Genomic DNA, 17,803 nt, shown 5'->3' with positions numbered 1-17,803 from the left:
TCCGTATTTGGAACGTGCTGCGTTTGTACGCCTATCTGTCAACCATATTACACACCTACAAAAGTATAACGTTGAAACTTTGCTTTGTAGTAGCCAAGCTGTCGAACTAGTTCTCATATATCAGTTTCGTTTTCGACCTAGCTGTCAAAGACAGCCCCTGTGCCCTAACCCAGTGTATTGGCTTTTTGGCTTTTAGTTAATTTTGTGTGTTCTCTAGTAATTGTTGTGTTAGGTTTTTGGTAAGAGTTCCACCCACCCCATCTATAACCAAAATTACAAAATGACATGTATGCATACCTCCCCTAAAATATATAATAAACATTCATTAAACTAGAACAGATATAAACACCAATCAGTTATTTCAGTGTTGGAATGTTACACCGGGGAAGGACTCCCCGGAGCAAATATACCACAATTTGTATGTAACAAGAGGAGGGTAGGGCGGAACTCATTCCCCGTTAAACCGTTCGCTCATCGCACTTAAGACGCGAGTTCGATTCCTCACGTGGGTGAAATGTGTGAACCTCCTGCCGTGATATTGCGGTGTAAACCTATACTCACTCACTCTTTATAATTCCGAGAAAACCACAGGACATATGAAACAGGCTCTGCATAATATTTGGTTTTGAATATTTGAGCTCACTATAGAAGATGTCACAAAGATTTATTTTTTTCAGCGTGGAATATATCTGTTCTTTGCTCAAATTGTGGGAGACGTTCTTGAAAAAAAACAAAAAGACTTTCTGGATGGTCGACCCAAGAAGATCCGGGTCAGACTTTGTCTTCAAAACAAATGCTTGTCATGAATAATGGGGTCGAGTGACACATTCATTATATTCCATTTCCAAAGGTCGATGCTCATGATATGTCACTGGATTGTCTGCTCCAGACTCGATCATCAGATGGCTGAACAACAAACAAAACCAAAATAGCTTTTATGAGGGAGAGTATTGTTTATACACTACGAACAAAAAGTAGGGGAACACCCTAAAATCTGATAGTCATATAACCAGGTGTGATATCACGTGACTAACAACCGGCTGAATAACACATAATGTTGTATCTTCTTTGCAGGAAGCCATATTGGAGGAAGAGGAAAAGACGAAAGAAGGAAACAAGTAGGTTGCACCCAATTGTTTTTACACTTAAAAAAGCACATTTTTCTGTACAAGTAAACCTCGATTCACGACGGACGGACGATTTCAATAAAACCACAAGCGTTCGGATATACGGGGCACGACTGTATACAGTAAAATACAAAATAAAAAGTTTAACAAGGATAGTTAGGATTTGAGTGTTAGATGTTTCTTATATGAAAGTCGAAGATGTGTTAAAAACACGTATATATAGAGAGATAAAATCAAAATAGAGAAATGAATATTATATAAATGAATATATACATGTTTGATACAGATGAATTACCTTTTATGAGCATCTATTTTCAAAGAAATTCTTTGCCTTCTCGCACAATTGGTTTCATCTACACTTAAAGTTATCTTCGTTCTAACCGTTGAAAGACCCATGAACTTAGTCATTGTGCATCTTGGGTAATCTTGCTGTTTTAGATGGGAATGAATGATCACACCATCACAAGATGAATCCCTTTCCTCATATCAGTGGCCGCTAATGCTATAGTTATCCTATCATATAATGAGCAAAACAAACACCGTGTAACATAAGTAACAGGAACATTTGGGATGCTTCCGAAAAGAGACTTGGAAATAGTAGTTGTTCCTTTGTGTTGCATGGCAGTTCGTTTGATTTTGAAGTACGTGTAATTGTCTGGAGTTTAAAGAGTTTTGTTTTTAACCCATGGTAAGGCTAGAACAGTGACTGTTAACTAACTCACTTGTGCCTGAGGTCCGTGAAAAGCCTAGGCAGAATGTCTTCAGCAACCCATCCTTGCCACATAAGGCGGCTATGTTTGTGGTAAGTGGCGTCAAACGGGATCAGGTAGTCAGACTTACCGACTTAGTTGACTCATGTCATCGCATCCCAGTTGCGCAGGTCGATGCTCATGCAGTTAATCACTGGATTGGCTGGTCGACACTCGACTATTTACAGACCACCTGTATATGGCTGGAATATTGCTGAATGCGGCGTAAAACGTAACTCACTCTTGTGCCTGACAAGCCAGCTATTTTCCCAGGGAGCTACACACATTTTGTACACATGCAATTAAACTTATAATTAAAGCGGCATTCTGTAGTAATTATGTATACAAGCCTTTCTTTACAATGGTTGCCAGTTAATATATTTGGCCCATGTATGTTCAATTTCTGAACACTATTTCTGGTGTCCCCCGCTGAATGCAGGAATAGTGCTTAAAAGTGTCCTCACTCACTCACTCCTGAATAACGGTTATTAACCCTCACTGCAGACACCTGCTGCTGTTCCTGAGGGTGCTAGCCAATGTTCTGGTGCTGATGTCCTTAGCCCTCAGTGCATACATCATTCAGCTGTTCGTGGACAGGTCGCGGAGGATGGAGCTCAACAAGCGACAGGACAAGAACTTCGTGGCTGGATTCTGGGCGGAGAATGAGGTACGCTTACAAATATCCATCGAGTGTTCAGATTGCCCCTGCTTTCAGTACTGCCTAAGAGTAAGTTTAGGCTGTCAGTAGATGAGGGATACCCACGCACTGGGATGCTTTTGCATATACGTCAGTCAGAGTTTACATTAAGTATGTTACCTGATCCGTACCAAAGCTTCTGTAGGTCCCAATCCACATTAAGTCGTGAAAGGGTGTACTTGTAATTGTTGCCGTGCGTTGTGCATTCTGATGATGTAACAAGGCCTGGTCGGCTCGGAATAAGTATACTGTGTGTCAATGGAGAATGGTTGTTACACCTTGCTACTGGAATGTCCAAGCATTATAAACTTGTTACATCTCAAACCAATACCTACAGCCACATTCATACACGTTAATAAATGTCACTATATGAGTTTTTTATGCTCAGTTCAACATAAACAGCGTCTAATCTCACCAATAAAAGTATTTTGATTAGCTTCGTCAACAAATGATAATGACAATATAATCAAAACAGTTTAACTAATTGCTAACTATCACAAACTACTTAATATACTGCCGTTTGGTCTTTGGGTCGCTGTGTCGTTGGTCATGCTGTCAAGCACTGGGTGGCGTGATCGAGGACGATTGACAAGAAAAACAACAAAATGAAGGAATCGTTACACAACTGTTTCCTACGAGGGTGGTGATATTTCTTGAGACATCCCCAGCATCTGTTAGTTCCCTGACATCTGAATGTATATTCCAGCTGACTGTCATTATGACCCTTATATCCACCCTGTTCCCCAACATCTCTGACCTGATATCGATGATGGAGAAGTACCACCCCCGAATCAACCTCCGGCTCCAGCTCGCAAGGATCTTCGCTCTCAACCTCCTCAATCTGTACACCCTCTTCATCGCCCTTTACAACAAACAAGATGACCTGGTAGGTAGAGATACTGGGTGGATGAGTGTGTGAGTGAGTGAGTACGGTCATACAAATATTTTAACAGCATTTCACGACGTGAAAAATAACACAAAAGGCTCCAAGTACCTGCGCGGTACAAATGTTTGGGACATGACAAGTGAACTTCTAAACACTAGGATGACCCAAGGCCCCTGGTAGGTGGATGGTACCTAAGAGTTTGTTCTGGGTAAGATATTCTCAGTTACCAATGAGCCACACTAATGTCAGTTCGGGGCAGTTTACTTTCCAGCTACCCATAAAGCAAGGATCTATACTTTGGATCCATGAACATCCGGGATAGAATTCGTCTTCAGTAATACTTTTTGTAAGAGGCGACTAACGGGATCGGGTGGTCAGGCTTGGTTGACACATGTCATCATAACCCAGTTGCGAGGGTCGATGATCATACCGTTGATCACTGAACTGTCCGGCCCAGGTTCCTTTGCTTTCAGACTGGACCCGTGAAGGTCCCGGGGTGGAATAGGCCTTCAGCAGCCCATGTTTGCCATAAAGGGCGACTATGCTTGTCGCAAGAGGCGACTAACAGGATCGGGTGGTCAGACTCGCTGACTTGGTCGACACATGTCATCGGTTCCCAATTGCGCAGATCGAAGCTCATGTTGTTGATCACAAGATTGTCTGGTCCAAACTCGATTATTTACAGACCGCCGCCATATAGCTGTAATATTGCTGAGTGCGGCGTAAAACTAAACTCACTCACTCACTCGCTTTCAGACCGCAGCCATATTTCGCTGAGAGCGGCGTAAACAACAAATAAACAAAATTTATATTTCTTCATTTGTTAATATTGAATGGTTCACAGAAAAAAGAGATACAATCTGAGAGGGCGGCACGTCTGGCCAGCCTCGGGAACGACACCGTCCTGTGTTCCGACATCAGCACTACGGTGCCTACAGTCTCCGAGTCACCAGTAGGACGCCAGAATTGTACAGTCATAGAGGATACCTCGGATCTCTGCTGGGAAACAATGATTGGCCAGGTAAATAATTATCTCTCTGTAACGCCATCAGGAGGCGCCGGTACGTCACTGGTGTGTTTATTTATCAACTGATTTAAGTATCTGCAGACCAACAGTTATCAAGTCGTGATAAATAAAATAATCATCAAAACCAATTTAATGTAGAGTGGTATTGGGTGGGATTACTGTGAATACACAACCAACCTGCCCTGGTTTGGAGGGGGAAACTAAACAGTTGTGCCAAATTTTAAGGTGCATACAAGTGAATGAAAACTCGTGTTTACTGACCTGAAAGACACTTCACAAAAATAATTAAAGTGAAAACCTAAAAAAAAATTTTAAAAATAAAATAAAACTCCGAAATGAAGTTTGTGTTGTGTTGTAACAATCTAGTTTGAGGGACGTCATACATCCAAGAAATGGAAGTGAGGATACTTATTATTTTGGTGAAAATGTGTCATAATTTATGTAATGTCTTTCCAAACATCGCTTTGTCACTAAGAATCAAAGAGAAGCCACGATAAACTTTATCATATTTACCGTGCCTTAATAAAAGTTTTATCCCTGCGTGGGATGTTGGAGATGGTAAAGTTTGGATTGTGTCCTTCAGGAAGTGTTCAAGCTGACGGTCATGGATCTCATCTTCACCTTGGGGCAAATCGTCATCATCGACTTCATTCGTGGCGTCTTCATCCGCTACTGCAACAACATCTGCTGCTGGGACATGGAGAAGAAATTCGTAAGTATTGATATATACAACATAAAAGAAGCAAGTGGACATCCCATTCGATCACTGACTGTAATGAAACGTTCGTGATGACACAGTGATATATTTGGTAATCAGTTGGGCCTTTAAAAATGAAATTGTCTCTTGGCAGATGTGTGTAAACGAATCATCCACTCGCATTCGCTCACTGCTTGTAATGATTCAGTTTCATGTTTGCCATAATAACTCATTACGGAAACGTGAAGATAACAATGACATTGGTGTTCGGCAACCCATGCTTGTGAGAATCCACAAACGGGATTGGGCCACCCTATCCGAATTGTGTAAATAGATGCTCATTAGGTCAATCGCTGGATTTTCTGGTCCAGATACGATTATGTGCAGACCACCCTCATATAGCTAGAATAGTGCTCAGTACAGGTTTAAACGATAATCAAATCTTTTATGGAAGGGATTTATGGGGTTTTTTTTCAGTTTCATTTGCTTTTGTACGAACCGTCAAATCATCCTCGAATATCAAGGATCAAAAATTTTATTCCGTTATGACTCGCTTGATAACTGATGATGGTTATTTTATTAATTTTGAATATTGTCCCACAGAGGCAGCAAAAGAAACTCTGATCACCATTGCCTGAGTTCTTTTTTTCCCAGGCACCCATGAAGAGCCACCTCCTCGTGGTGGGTGCTGGGTAACGTTAGGTGCTCTTCTCCCGTGTGGACCCGGGACTGAATGTGTCCACAGCACCCTATTGCTGGTGGTAAGAGGCGACCAAATTGGGCAACCTGTTTGCCATGGGTTGCGTCCCGTGTCGGTGGAGGACGTTAGTCTGGTGGTTGAGGGCAGTAGGAGACTTAACCATTTTGTTCCTGTTGCTCAACACACCACTTCGGCCCTTACTTCACCTAGACGAGTGGTAGAACTGGTCCAGTTCTATCAATCGGCTGGTCACGCCAAGCCCTGAGCTGCAACTATGAAATGCTCAAAACTTTATGAAACTGTTAATTTGATTTATCATGCTTGGCCAAACTATTTTGATTCTTCAATATCAAATGTATCATGTTATGTGTGTTTTTGCCTAGAGTCGTATGCCGGGAGGGCGGTGCCTCATGGGCCAGTCTGGTAGATTGATTATCTGTTTAATCCTTCTGCTGGAGTATATAATCCCAGTATCCTTGGTGCTGCAAGCTGGAGATCCACTTGTATATAGCATTGTCTTTATGATAATCCGTTGTGGGTGGGGACCTGGGGTGGTGAATCTTTAATACTTCGACATGGCTCGTGAAACTCCCTTGGAGAAGACTGTCAACTTGACACTGATCATGGTGCGAATGAAGGTTGTATACCTCTTACACAAGTTGAGTTCTGGCCGAGATTTCTGGTTCTTGAATCTCCGGACAGGCAACCTATCAAACTGAATCCATTTGCGATTTCAAAAGGAGTGTATGGTACAGCAGGAGATGTTAAGACTATCAAACGTATGAGATCTGGATCACTTCTCACTGAATGTGCCAAAAGACAACAAGCTACCAACTTGCTGTCTGCTGATTCCTTAGCTTGTCTCCCTGTTTCTGTATCTGTCCACCGGTCACGTAATTTAAGCAAAGGGACAGTAAAGGACCTTGATCACCTCATAGATGATATGTCTAAGTTTGATATAGTTTGTGAGTTTAAAGATCAAGGTGTGACACACGTGAAACGTTCACTCGGCGTCCAACTTCAGAAATACTTAAAACAAACACATACCTGTTTTCTTTTGTCTCTCGATCTACACCCAAAACTATCAAAGCAGGTTATTGCAGCCTTGCAGTTGAACAATTTATCCCCAACCCACTGAAGTGTTTTAAGTGCCAAAAGTTTGCTCATGGGGTACATTTATGCAAAAATACTATTACTTGTGCTCACTGTGGTGAGAAAACTCATGTTACTTGAAGACTACGATATCAACTTTAAGAAATGTGTCAACTGTCCTCGTCAAAAGAGTGTCCCATGTGAAAAAGAAAGGTGCAGATTAATAAAATCAAAACTATTCAGAACATTAGTTACAATGAGGCTAGGAAACTTGTACCTTCCTGTGATCCTAGTGAGCCCTATGCCTCTGTAACTAAAAGACCAGCTTTGATAACATCTTCTATTGACTGTCAAACAGATCTGACGTAGATACATTCCACTAATCCAGAACCCTCCTGCATGTCCGATTCCTGCACACAAACTACTGCTGAGCCTTCTTCAGCTATACAGATTCCTGTATCGTCTCCTGCTTCCTTAACCCCAAATCAACAAACAGGGGTACAGAATGACTCAGCACCAAATTCACACTCCAAGAAGGGAAAGCATGCTTTATCCAGACTAATCTGACTCATCTCTAAACAATGAAACGAGTAGACTATCAAAGGGTTCTGATGATCCCATCAAACTTTACAATAAGTTTGGATCATTTGAAGGGATGGATGTTTCAGGGAGCACCTCACAGAGAACAACAGGTTTGTCGCCTAAAAATAATGGGCGAGCGAAATCGCCAATTAATCCGCCTTAGAGATGAAATGTTCTCATCCCTTGATACAGTGGAATTGCAGAGGACTGAAGAGTAACCTAAACGAAATACAGCTACTCATACAAGATCTTAAACCGTCAGCATTATGCCTCCAAGAGACATATCTTAAAAATATCAATAACTTTAATTCTAAACAGTATAGTGATTATCATTCTTTTCTCCCGTGGGAGACAAAGGTACTGGAACCCAACCCACTTTGGGGAAGTGTCAACACAAATACTAAAGGTAAAATCATCGAGGTATTCATATCCGATAATAACTTATGTATTTTCAATGATGATTCAGCCACTTACCTACATCCAGCTACGGGAACATACTCTTCCCTGGATATATCCCTCGCTTTTTCATATATATATAAATGAATTTGAATGGATGGTCAATAATGAATGTAAACAGGCCAGAAAGTGGAAAATCATTTTATAATCCTTTGTCAAAAACGCTATAGTAAATAAACAACATGATGTATCAATTTTCTTTGACCTTGAGAAAACTTATCATACAACCTGGAAGCGTGGCATTTTGAAGGATTTACATGATTTTGGTTTGAGAGGCCACTTGCCTCTTTTTATATCACAATTTTTAAAGACAGGCAATTTCAAGTCAGTGGGTTCAACCTTGTCTGATCATTACAATCAGTATCAGGGTGTCCCTCAAGGCAGTATTTTGTCTGTCACATTGTTTAGCATCAAGATCAATAGTTTATCCAAGGTTTTTTTCAATGATTCAATTGATGGATCATTATTTGTGGATGATTTAAGTATTTCCTGTCGTGGTAAAAAATGCATGCAATTGTACGGCAACTGCAGTTATGTTTAAACAAAATATATAAATGGTGTCTTGAAAACTTTAAGCTTTCTTAATCCAAAACGAATTGTATACATTTTTGTAGGAAATATAAGTCCCATAAAGACCCAGAATTATCATTAAATGTCACAACCGTCAAAGTTGTAAAGAAGGCCAAGTTCTTGAGTTTATTTTTCGACTCTCAGTTAACATTCTTACCACACATTAAATCCCTAAAGGCTAAATGCCTGAAGGCACTACATTTGGTAAAAGTTGTTTCAAATTCAAAGTTGGGAGTGTATCAAACTACCCTCCTTCACTTATACAGATAATTAGTACGATCTGTACTTGATTATGGCTCCATTGTACATGGTGGAGCCTGTAAAAGCAACCTTAAACTTCTTGATTCTGTCCATCACCAAGGGTGAAGACTTTGTCTTGGGTCTTTTAGAACTTCACCTATTGACAGTCTCTACTTTGAGGCTGATGAACCATCTCTTACACAACGGCGTATAAAATTGTCTTTACAATACACTACTAAATTATACTCTAATGAATTTAACCCTGCCTATGACTGTGTTTTCAATTCCCTTTATGAGGATTTATGCAACAAGAAATCTGGTTTTGTTCCGCCTCTAGGACATAGAATTAAACCATTTCTTTCTTCTGCCGGCATTGAGCTGGATATTATAGCTCCTTCCTGTCTTCTCTCTTCTCCTCCTTGGCAATTGGTTAGGCCACAAACTGACCTAACATTAACCGCATTTAAAAATCAGAAACTAATGAATTACAATATAAACAAGAATATAATCAATTAAAACGTAAATATAGCAATTATAAATCCTTATTTACAGATGGATCCAAGGACGGAGGCGCAGTGGCTTGTGCCACTATCATTGGATCCAGAACAGTATCTTATAGATTACCGGATAATAGCTCTATTTTCAGTGCTAAAGCTAACGCCATATTAACGGCTCTTAAATATATTCAGAAACATCCTAAACATAAACAATACATAATCTATTCGGACTCTCTTCCTTGTCTTCAGGCTATTAATAACTTATGTAAACATCCTCTTTTAATCGAAATTATCGAATTGTATAATGATCTTGCTACTGGCCAATACGACATCGTCTTTTGTTGGTTACCCAGCCACGCTGACACTTCTAAAGCAGCACTCAACAAATCTGTCGTCACTTCTTATTCCATACTGGGATTATAAAGCTACAATCAGATCTTATGTCCGTGATCTGATGCAGAAGAAGTGGGACAACCAAGTAGGTATAAATACATTACATGAAATAAAACCGTATATTGGTTACATCTACTTGGGCTGTCCAGATTTGAAGAGGTTATTTTACGACGATGTCGTATTGGCCACACTAGATGTACTCATGCATATCTTTTAAAAGATGAGGATCCTCCATTTCTGCATTCAAGCATATCCTGCTTGACTGTGCCGAATTCTCCATCACAAGGATAAATATTTCAGTGTCAAAACTGTTATGGATCTTTTTACCGCCGTTAGTTCTTATATAATCATTGGGTTTTTAAAGGAAATTGATTTCATGCCTGAATTTTGATTATTATGTTCTGTAGATAGTTGCATTTTAATTATTGGTAGTTTCGACTAGTAACTTGAATTAATAGTGGCTGTACCCTCAAAGGGGGTTGAAGTATTGTAAAATTATTGTCCTCCTGAGAGGGTACGTAAGTCGTTGTGAATTTACCAGGCTTTTTAAACGGAGCATTCTTATTGTTTTAAGTTTGGCTAGTAACATTTCCTACAATCGCCAGCAGCTGAAGGAATGGTGTAAATCAAGCTTGGGTCCATGTAGGTAGCAAAGGTACTGTACGTAGCCATGGTCCCTAGTATGGTGATCTACCTTCTGTTGTTGGTGATCTATAGCTTGTTTATATATTTTATTATCTAAATAGTGATATCGGTGTTAACTTCCCATGCTAGTTTTAATTCAAATTGTGATATTCTAGTTGTTTTACTGTCCTTTGTAGAAAGGTTTCATAATGTACATATGGTCCTTTTCATTGTTGAGTGTTCTCGTCACGATATGGCTGAAATATTGCCGATGTGACGTTAAATATTAACTCACTCACTCAATCAATCACTTTTATTCCAGCCGGAATATCCCGACTTTAAAACGGCCGAGAACCTCCTTCACTTGATCAACAACCAAGGAGTGATATGGTAGGTTTGACCATACTTATTTCTAGTGGGACAGTGGGCCAAGTGTTCGCTCGTCACCCATGTTCGAATCTACAGAAATGGATAATGAGCGATATGTATGTTTTCACCACCAAGTGTTGGTTGAATATTACCATAAGCAAGTTAATATCACTTTGTTCTTGAATGTAAAGTAAAATTACTCATTTAAATAAAGTTAATCATTGTTACGATAGAAACGGTTTTCGCTTTTGCTGAATGTCATTTGCACATATCTAAGGAGACAGAACAGTAGGTCGGATTTTGATTGGGGATTATTTTAGTTTCGCAATTTCTCTTCCAGGCTCGGCACCTTCTTTGCGCCCGGACTTCCGGTTTTGAACATGGTCAAGCTGATGATCATGGTGTATGTTCGTTGTTGGTCAGTCATGGTGTGTAATGTACCCCAGGAGAGGATATTCCGAGCCTCGCGTTCAAACAACTTCTACTACGCACTGCTTCTCGTGATGTTGTTTCTGTGTATGCTTCCGCCGTTGTTCGCTATCGTGGGCGTGGAGCCGTCACCAAGATGTGGGCCGTTCAGGTAAGATATTCTTGTCTTTTAACATTTCCATCAACTCCTTGGATGCCGAGGGTTTTCTGAAGCACATTTTCCTGAGATCTGAAAAGTGAACTTAGCGCGAGATGTCCGATCGCAAGTCACTGCAGTCGCAGTCAACTAAGTCTCTCAGTGTATTTGTTACACTCCACCACTGAGTCTAACACAACCTAGGAGAAGGTCGCGTCAGGTAACCTTTGAGCGACCAATGACCGTCCAATCAAACGCAAGACGGTTGAATAGATTTAACCAATCAGACAAAGGCTACTATTTAGAGATCGGGGGGACTTTCAAAATATTCAGGTCACTGACACATAACATTTTGTCTCTCCACAAACAAACATCCGCATATAACACAGTTATTTGTCCTGCAGTATATCCGCTTTGGGGTTTCTGTTGACATGGTTACGATTAGCTAATATATCTGCAAGATAACATCTTTGAATATTGCCAGAACACTATTTTCAGCGACTGTTTACTCACCGTTGTCATGGTTGTACGTATGCCGTGTGCATCACCCGGAAGCGAGCGTACGCCAAATAACATTCGGAATCGTTCGGATGCGAACCTTTTTGATTGGTCAATCTCAAAGGTTACCTGAGGCGACCTCCCATAAGGTTTTGTTAGACTCAGTAGTGGAGTGTAACGAAAAGTGATGAGGATAAGTTTACTTGGACTGCAAGTCACTGAAACCTACATGTACACCTACAGTTAAAAGATGATACGGAATTATATTTCCTATCCGATGGTGCAAACTAAAGTACAGATAATTGGGCTGTTTGAAGAAATAGAAATTTTAAGGTGTTGTGCTTAAAATATTCGATAAATTTCAAAACGTACACCAAATAATGCTGTGAATCGCGATGTCGCGATGCTGAAAGGTCATTTTCATAACTTCAGCTTTGTCAAAGATCAGTGGATGGTATTAAGAAGAAGAAAATTTCCGCTTCATTCAAAACTGTGCATTATGTGCGTGATATAATTTAAAGTTTCCTATAGCATCCAGAGGGTTGAATAAGCGCTGCGGTACTAAGTGGATGACGAGGTCAAGACTCGCCTAAATGAGTGTCAGAACGCCATATCGATCACTGGATTGTCTACTTGACACCATTGTTCACAGGGACCCGTGAAGGTCCCGGGCTAGAATAGGCCTTCAGCAACCCATTCTTGCCATAAAAAGCGACTTTATTTGTCACAAGAGGCGAGTAACAGGATCGGGTGGTCAGGCACGCTGACTTGGTTAACACATGACATCGGTTCCCAATTGCGCTGATCGATGCTCATGTTGTTGGTCACTGGATTGTCTAGTCCAGACTCGATTATTTACAGACCGTCGCCATATAGCTGGAAAATTGCTGTGTGTGGCGTAAAACTAAACTCACTCACTCACCCATTGTTCACAGGTCACAATCATATAAATGGAATATTGTTTCGTGAGACGTAAACAACAGTGAAACGAACAGCTCTGGAATCCCTTTGTTAGAGCAGGGCCTATTTTCCTATAATCGTGGCTTCGAATCCCATTTCGCCCAGAACAGGATTTAGGATTTGGCAACGGTAGACTACAGGCTCATGGGTTTCTCAGAACTGGTCAGTGTTTGAATCACTTCGCTACTAAATATATCCCATCTTAAGTCATTCGAAATGTTCAGTTGTCGAAAATCACTCATACCCTGGTTATGTTCGAATGTTTACGTCAGGATGACGTCATGTGCATAAAGACAGGCGTATGACGTCATTAACCCTGTGCAAAGCGACTTTCGGTTGTTTTACACGGAGGTAATAGAGACCGATGGCTTTTTCCCTGCCCAGGTAAGGTGGTATGTACGAAAACAGCTCATACCAGGAGTCGCAATTTAGCCAGCCCAGGTGAGTCTTCATACCTAGAAAATTGCTGACATTGTAACGGATCGGTGATTCCCAAGTATACACATGCCAGTGATATATCCCAGCGATAAAACTGACATTGACGGAAAAATAAAATCATAATTCCTTTTAAAATGTTGATAGCAATGGAAAATAATATACGGTTCAGGGACTGAGGCAAAAATGACTCTCAGCATTGATGCATTGTGTGTGTGTGTGTGTGTGTGTGTAATTCAGTTAATTAATGATAGCACATGAGGAAATTATTTGACAAACTCTTGCACTTCAACGCATACCTGTCGACAGAATTTTGTGTTCTGTGCGCACTCTATTTCCCTGTTTCAACACAAGACACGTGAAGATCCAGGCTGCTTGTGAAAGCAGTGAAAAGATCACTAATGTGATCGGGTGGTCAAGGCTTGACACGTCATCCAATCCCATTTACGTAGATAATTTGCACTTTACGGTTACCTATAATTTATCTGTAGATCGACGCAGATTGTGTTGATCACTGGATTGCCTAGTCCAAACTCGATTATTTACAGACCGTCCTCGCATAGCTAGAATATTGCTGAGTGAGGCGTAAAACTAAATTACATCACTCAACATAACAAATCATCGTCAGTGTTGGGAACCAACGTTCTGTAACGGTCTGCAGCAACATTGGAAGATTCTCCTCCATATTCACGACTAACCTCGGGGAATTATGTGCTCATCCATTTCTCTCTCTTCCTCACATGTGTGTGTTTGTAATAAATTATTTTGCAAATAGTACACGAAATGGGTCCGAACAGAAATGCATGCGACCTTGGTTGACGTATACGTTTTACGGCATCACACGTTGATGTTTCAGTGGTCAAAGCAAGATGTATCAAGTCCTGGGGGACGCCATGCAGAGCGGGCTGCCGCCAGCCTTCAACTCTATCCTGGAATACGCTGCTTCCCCCGGCGTCATCATCCCCGTCTTCCTCCTGCTGCTGTGAGGACCCACTGTGTGATTGTCATAATGGGCTATGGAATTAGGGCCTAGAATTTCGAAACACTTTGCGCCAAGATCATCAAAGTGCCATACATAAACAATAACTTACGACTATCTTAGCGCTAAGAGAGCTTTGAATAATTAGGTCCAGTTCGGAATTCAACGAGCAATGCTTGTAAGAATTCTCGTTTCTTTGTGAAGCGGACCCATGCTTGCCAGCATATATCATCATATTCTAGTTGCTTACATTTGTGTTCTTAGCACTGATCAACCCTTGAAGATCAGAATAGATCTATAAAAACACATGCTTGTCAGGTCGTCAGGATGACTCACTGACTTACCACACATCATCCTATTCCAGCATATCCGATGCTTATGCTGGTGATCACTAGATTGTCTGGTCCAGACTTGATTATTTACAGTGCTGTATATAGTGCTTCTTGTTACATAACTGACGATACATTTTTGTCATTACCATTTTATAATTGAAGATGCTACTTGCCATAGGCAAATATAAGTTTAGTCCATGCAGTAAATATATTGTGAGTAGTTATCCCCCTTTACAGAATGACGATATACTACCTGGTATCTGTAGGACGATCCCTCAGGGAGTCAAACAACGACCTGCGCATGCAGTTGGAATATGTGAGTAGATACATATTCATACATGTTTAAAGTCATTAGTCTTAATGTTTTATTGTGGGAGTGGCGGGCTTGGATAGCCCAGTCATTACAGCGTTCGCTCATGAAAAACTTAGTTTGAATCCTCACAGTGGTACAATGTATGAAGCCCATTTCTGATGTCACTCACTCTGACATTGCTGGAATGTTGCTTACACCAATGTAAGATTTTCTGACCACAAGGATTATAAATAAATAAAATAAATCTCTCAAATGTCATTCCCATCAGTTAACACAATGACTTAAAATTTTGTATCTTTGAATCATTGCTGTGACCTATTTCCCTAACTGGGTTGCAGGAGAGGACAGAAGGCAGAAGGAAAGTGTATGCTATGGCAGATGGTAAGTAGTGTTTCCATACACACACCCTGCATGGTCAAAATAATTTATTTTATGATGACTTTTATGAAGCTGGAATATTTACTAGCCACTCTTGCATCCTCACCCACAACCCTCTTCTCCCAACTGAGCAATGATAGCTATTAAATGATGTGGTTCCAGCAAAACATGGTACAGAGGGTGATGGACTGATTCAGAGGAAAGGACCAGCAGTGGCCCCTAAACCAAAAGCCAAGAAGAAGGACATGACGAATGCAGGTATGCCACAGGCTCTAGTGAAACAGCACCATCCTCTCATTAGGGTACTCTTGTTGCAATTGTCATATCAAAGAATACCTGATATTCAGTAATAATTTAATTTTGACAAACATTTTGATTAGAAAGGTAGAGATGCCAGACTCTTATGGTCGGTCGACTTCCATGGTTTGGATATGCTTGAACAGAATATATACCGAAACATTGCCAAAATAAAGAAGTTAATCGTCCATACAGTCTTGTCATCTCTAAACCACTCATACAGATCATTTTGAAAGGCATGTACTGGTAGCTTAGTCTGGGAAAGAAGCGCAAACTCATTTTGAAAGCTGCACAAGCCAACCATGAACCATAATGGGATTGAGCATCTCTGACAGGACAAAGAAGCACAATTGTTGCTCTCTTCCAGTATCGTGCAAGGCCCATTTTCTGGTGTCCCCCGCCGTGATATTGCTGGAATATTGCTAAAAGCGGCGTAAAACCAAACCAAACTCACTCACTCACTCTTCCAGTATCATCAGTACTGACAGCCGCTCGATTGGCCAAGATGATGTCAGGCGGTGCCGATCCCCCCAAGGTTATTACAGCATCTCCGTCCCCAGATCGACACAAGATCCCTGTTGCAGTAGTTCATGGGAAGAGGTCAGTGAAAGAGAGGGCCATCAAAGAGAAACTTGTCAGGTAACATTGGTCATTCTACCAGTGGCATGCTATAACTACATAACAAATGGAACATGAAACAGAGTTGTCTTTGACACTTGTTTGGCAGCAGTTAAATTAAATTCAAATACTCAAAGACAAAAACACATTATCAAAGACTGTTCGAATCCTTTCAGTGGATCAGATTCTTTTTCCACTTCAGGGATGCTGTTCGTAGCCAGGAGCGTCAACTAGCCAAGTATAATCAGGGTTATGACCCTGCAGGTGACGATGAAGGGACTGAAAGATCACAGGGTGATCTGACAAACGGGGTGCTAAAGGCGCTTGTAACTAAATCAAAGATAAAACAGCCACAGGGAAGGACACCAAACATGAACACAGTGCAACAAAACATAGAACTTGATGAATCATCCGATGATCCGGAGGTTAGCCTGAGACCAGTGCAAGAAAGTAGGATGAAATCTGAGGAGAACCTTGTTCCCAATAGGAAACACAGCAAGAACATCCTTGCTAAGCCCAAGGAGAGACAGTCAAGAAGCTCAAGCAAGGAAGGTCGTGAAAGGAAGAGCAGAAGCAACACCTCGATTGAGATTGTCAATGAAACCGTGCAGGCAGAGGTCAATGTGTGTCCACCTAGCAATGTCAAAAAGACCTCATCTAAGACAAGACAGTCCAGATCGCAGGACAATATAAAGCCAGCAAGATCAAGAGATAATGTGAAAATGTCAAATTCTAGGAACAATTTGAGTTCAAAAAGGAGTGAGACAAAATCTATTCCAAAGATTACAGTTGAGGACTGCAGTGATGACAACACAGACAGTAAAAGGTTAGTTGGGCAAGACAGTTCCGATTCGGAGAGCTCCAGCAGTAGCGAGGACAACAGTATCAATCAGGACAATCTCAACCTGTCCTTTGCCTCTGAGAATATGTCGGATAGCAGATCTCCCGAGATTGACACATCTAAGCAGAAATTTGCAAGTCTTTTGTCATTTTTCAAAGAGTCTGAAAGTGATGGGGGTAGCTCAGACGACCAAAACAGTCCTGATGCCATAGCAGCCCGAAATAGGTTTGCGTCTGCTTTTGCTCGGTTCAATAAGAAGTAGAAGACTCTGACTCAGAGCAATCAAACATTGTACATATCTAATGTTAGAGAAACTCCAAAATATGTCAGATCTGAAATTCAAAGGCTGCTATTTTAAAGTCACTTTCTAACATGTTGCACAATAAAATGTACTGACCTCCATGAATATACTACCCATTTAATTTTAATGGGCGTAAAATTATATAATTTCATGTAGAAAGGTGCTTTTTCAGCACCTGCAAGGATTGATTAATAAAACAATCGAGTGTGTTTTAGACAATGTTTAAAAGCATGGTTCTCATTGGTTAGTAGAATCTCCCTGTCACTACTGTATTGATATTGATGATCTGTTCTAATACCGACATTTTCTGGTTCGCAAAAAATCATAGTATCCTCCTTCTGCTGAAATGACCAGCTTGTCCGTTGTCAAAGAAGGCGATGAAGAGACCCACTGTCTTGCCTTTACTGAGTTCTATCTAGAAGATATGCGTGCACATCACGCCGTGAAAGAGGTTCAAGTTTTCTTGAAGCATATGGAAATTACTAAGGCTTTGCAAATGATCACTTCTGAAACGTCCAAAATCCTGAGCACTCGCATTTTATGCATGTACATAAAGTGTAAAATGACAATTTACAGATCA

At 40.8% G+C, this 17,803-nt stretch overlaps 1 protein-coding gene across 1 annotated transcript in view; it reads left to right on the top strand.

The window, feature by feature from the left end:
- Nucleotides 1-17,658, top strand: part of LOC137298255 (transmembrane channel-like protein 1) — a 43,492-nt gene extending 25,834 nt beyond the window's left edge. Inside the window, exons 9-21 of the mRNA XM_067830432.1 lie at nt 1,075-1,118; nt 2,381-2,543; nt 3,280-3,459; nt 4,304-4,480; nt 5,070-5,198; nt 10,660-10,727; nt 11,047-11,286; nt 14,021-14,146; nt 14,713-14,791; nt 15,127-15,169; nt 15,329-15,424; nt 15,934-16,102; nt 16,284-17,658. Coding sequence (XP_067686533.1) covers nt 1,075-1,118; nt 2,381-2,543; nt 3,280-3,459; nt 4,304-4,480; nt 5,070-5,198; nt 10,660-10,727; nt 11,047-11,286; nt 14,021-14,146; nt 14,713-14,791; nt 15,127-15,169; nt 15,329-15,424; nt 15,934-16,102; nt 16,284-17,184 — 2,415 coding nt within the window. The 3' untranslated portion in view covers nt 17,185-17,658. The remainder of the gene's footprint in view (nt 1-1,074; nt 1,119-2,380; nt 2,544-3,279; nt 3,460-4,303; nt 4,481-5,069; nt 5,199-10,659; nt 10,728-11,046; nt 11,287-14,020; nt 14,147-14,712; nt 14,792-15,126; nt 15,170-15,328; nt 15,425-15,933; nt 16,103-16,283) is intronic.
- The last annotated feature ends 145 nt before the right edge of the window (nt 17,659-17,803 follow it).

Source organism: Haliotis asinina, chromosome 10 (assembly GCF_037392515.1).
Source record: "Haliotis asinina isolate JCU_RB_2024 chromosome 10, JCU_Hal_asi_v2, whole genome shotgun sequence".
Classification (NCBI taxonomy): domain Eukaryota; kingdom Metazoa; phylum Mollusca; class Gastropoda; order Lepetellida; family Haliotidae; genus Haliotis; species Haliotis asinina.
Note: the sequence above shows the minus strand (reverse complement) of the source record. Positions and strands in the feature narration are given on the sequence as shown.